This window comes from Phoenix dactylifera, chromosome 8 (assembly GCF_051530095.1).
Source record: "Phoenix dactylifera cultivar Ajwa chromosome 8, Ajwa_hap1_PhDact_Kaust_v1.1, whole genome shotgun sequence".
Classification (NCBI taxonomy): domain Eukaryota; kingdom Viridiplantae; phylum Streptophyta; class Magnoliopsida; order Arecales; family Arecaceae; genus Phoenix; species Phoenix dactylifera.
In genome coordinates this window covers 3,640,211-3,642,463 of record NC_143197.1, presented here as the reverse complement: position 1 = coordinate 3,642,463, position 2,253 = coordinate 3,640,211, and the positions used below count along the sequence as shown (strand labels likewise).

The window sequence follows — 2,253 nt, the reverse complement described above, 5'->3', positions numbered from 1 at the left end:
ATCTAAGATCTGCTGTCACAGTAATTATTCATTAAAGAGTATATGATTGGATCTTTTTTTGTAACTTGTTGGACGGATCATAGACTTCAAGGAGGATGCATGAAGAGAATGTAGTGCTGGCACCAGCACGTTAATTGGTTAATACTTATTATGATGAACATGAAGCATTAGGAAGCATTATTAATTCATTGATTAAGCTCGGCCATTGAAGAAAGCAGTCTTGGGCTTAAGTTTGCAACGTGATAGGGGCTAGGCCTGTAGTTGGGCCGCGGATTTGATGGCCGACAGTTAAAGGAGGGAAGAAGGACCAAAAGAAAAATTTCTTGAATATGGTATCCTAAGAGTAGTAGTGTGATTCCAGGAGCCTTTGCCTCTTGCTTGGAAAGACATTTGTGGATACCATATCCGGAGAGACCACCCTAGATAGGGCTTCTTCTATGCTCTCCTTGAGAGAGCTCAAACACATACCTGCGTTGCCCTCCTTCCTGTATAGAATGAACACATTCTTTACTCTCCCTCCCAACGAGGTCATGTCTGCTCTGATTGTCCTGAGACTCAGACCATGGAATGCTTGGATGAGGTCAGTGAATAAATCCGGCCGGTCTTCGCAGCAAATGGAAGCCCTTATTATGTAGAGGTGGCCATTGCCTTGCTTGCATTCTACTGTCACCTCATTCACTTCTGTTGGGACTTGGAAGCCTTTGCCAATGGCACTTGCCTTTCTCTTGAGATCCTTCACTTGTTCAATCACGCTACCCAGCAAAGAAGCCTTGTCCATCTGCATTTGAGACAAGAATTTGTTTGGTTTGGTTAGACTTGGTTAAACCCATACTAGTGAAATTAGATTTGTATTGTTGCCATGACAAGAACAGGGGTAAACCAGCATCTCATGATGTTGAAAATGGCCGCATTTTAGGATGCTGCAAGAAGCACTATTGACCCACAAACCATGCATGTGCACTGATTGGTTAGTAGTTAATGATATTTTGATCTCGATATAGTTTTTCGATTATTCTTTTATAGTTACAACCCTAGGAGTTTTTGATAATGCAATTCTAAATGCATACCAGCAATAACTCTATTTCAATCTTTTATTTTGAAACTCAGTAGTTACTGGCTTTACAAAAGGCATGAGCCAACTCTCTGCTTGTAGATTTTCATCATTATCACAAAAGCAATAACTCTTTGTAAAGGAAATCCTTATTTACCGGAAAAAAGTAAAGGAAATTCTTAAGGAACTAAGCTTAAAAACTGTAAAGTAATGACCAATAACTGACCTATTACTAAAAGGTTCTTTCCCCTCCTAGTTAAGGAACTCTCTAAGAGATGGCTACTATAATACCTAGGATTAGTTTGTAATAACTAGCCTGAAAAAAAAAACCAGGGGACTTCTGTCTGTCTAGTTATTGTTAAGCAGCAAATAGCAGCACAAGGGAACCCACTTCAGTTATTTTTTGGCCTAGCATTGTAGTATTACTGATATTGCACTCTTAATTACTTTACAAACAGAAAAGAAAAAGGCAAAGTAGAGCCAAAATTGTGACACACTCTGTTAATGATTGGAGCTAATTCCCCAGTGCAAAGTCATCTAGCTCACGGAAGCTATGGAAATGGTATGGAGAACCACTACATCTTAGTCAGAACTTTGAATCTAATTATGAAGATTACCTTGTCAGCATCTGGAATCATGCGCCTTAGAGTAGAAAGATGGGCATTAATCCTCTCTCTTCTTCTCCTCTCAGCCTCGCTGTGGATCTTTTTCAGGGCCCTGGCCGCTGTTGCACTCCTCCCGGTCACCGATGACGAGGAGGGGTAGGAAGCCCCGAAATCTAGAAAGGGTGGAGCTGAGCTGGTGGGGCGAGGGAGAAGCAGAGAGCCTTTGTAAAGTGAGGGCAAACTGATTCGTTTTTTCCCCTCCTGCGACCAGCCATAAGGAGGAAAGTATTGAGCCATGGAACCAACCTTCTAACCATCAGCTGTTCCCTTCCAATGACTGCGTTGAACACAAGCACTACTGAGATGCTAGAAGTCGCTCTAATACCTACATCCTTTTCTCTTTGTTTAGCTCTTTGTCTCCGCTTAATCATTCGCTGCCCCCAACTACGTTCCCTAGTCTTGTTTCCCAATGGAATGCCTTGATAGGGGTATGATGATGAGTGGTGCTAATTGTGAGAAAAGACGGCCATGATTGGAGGGCAATTCCAACCCTCAAGTGCTAAAGGTTGAACCCCACCAGTTAGCACACTCTATGCG

General features: G+C 42.1%; 1 protein-coding gene across 1 annotated transcript; it reads right to left on the bottom strand.

Moving 5' to 3' along the window:
* Nucleotides 1-205: 205 nt before the first annotated feature.
* LOC103709212 (transcription factor bHLH51-like) lies at nucleotides 206-2,253 on the bottom strand. Its single transcript, XM_008794446.6, has 2 exons — nucleotides 1,669-2,253; nucleotides 206-778 (listed from the first exon to the last, which is right to left on the bottom strand). The coding sequence occupies exons 1-2, from the start codon at nucleotides 1,951-1,953 to the stop codon at nucleotides 338-340; spliced, it is 726 nt and encodes a 241-aa protein (XP_008792668.2). The 5' UTR covers nucleotides 1,954-2,253; the 3' UTR covers nucleotides 206-337.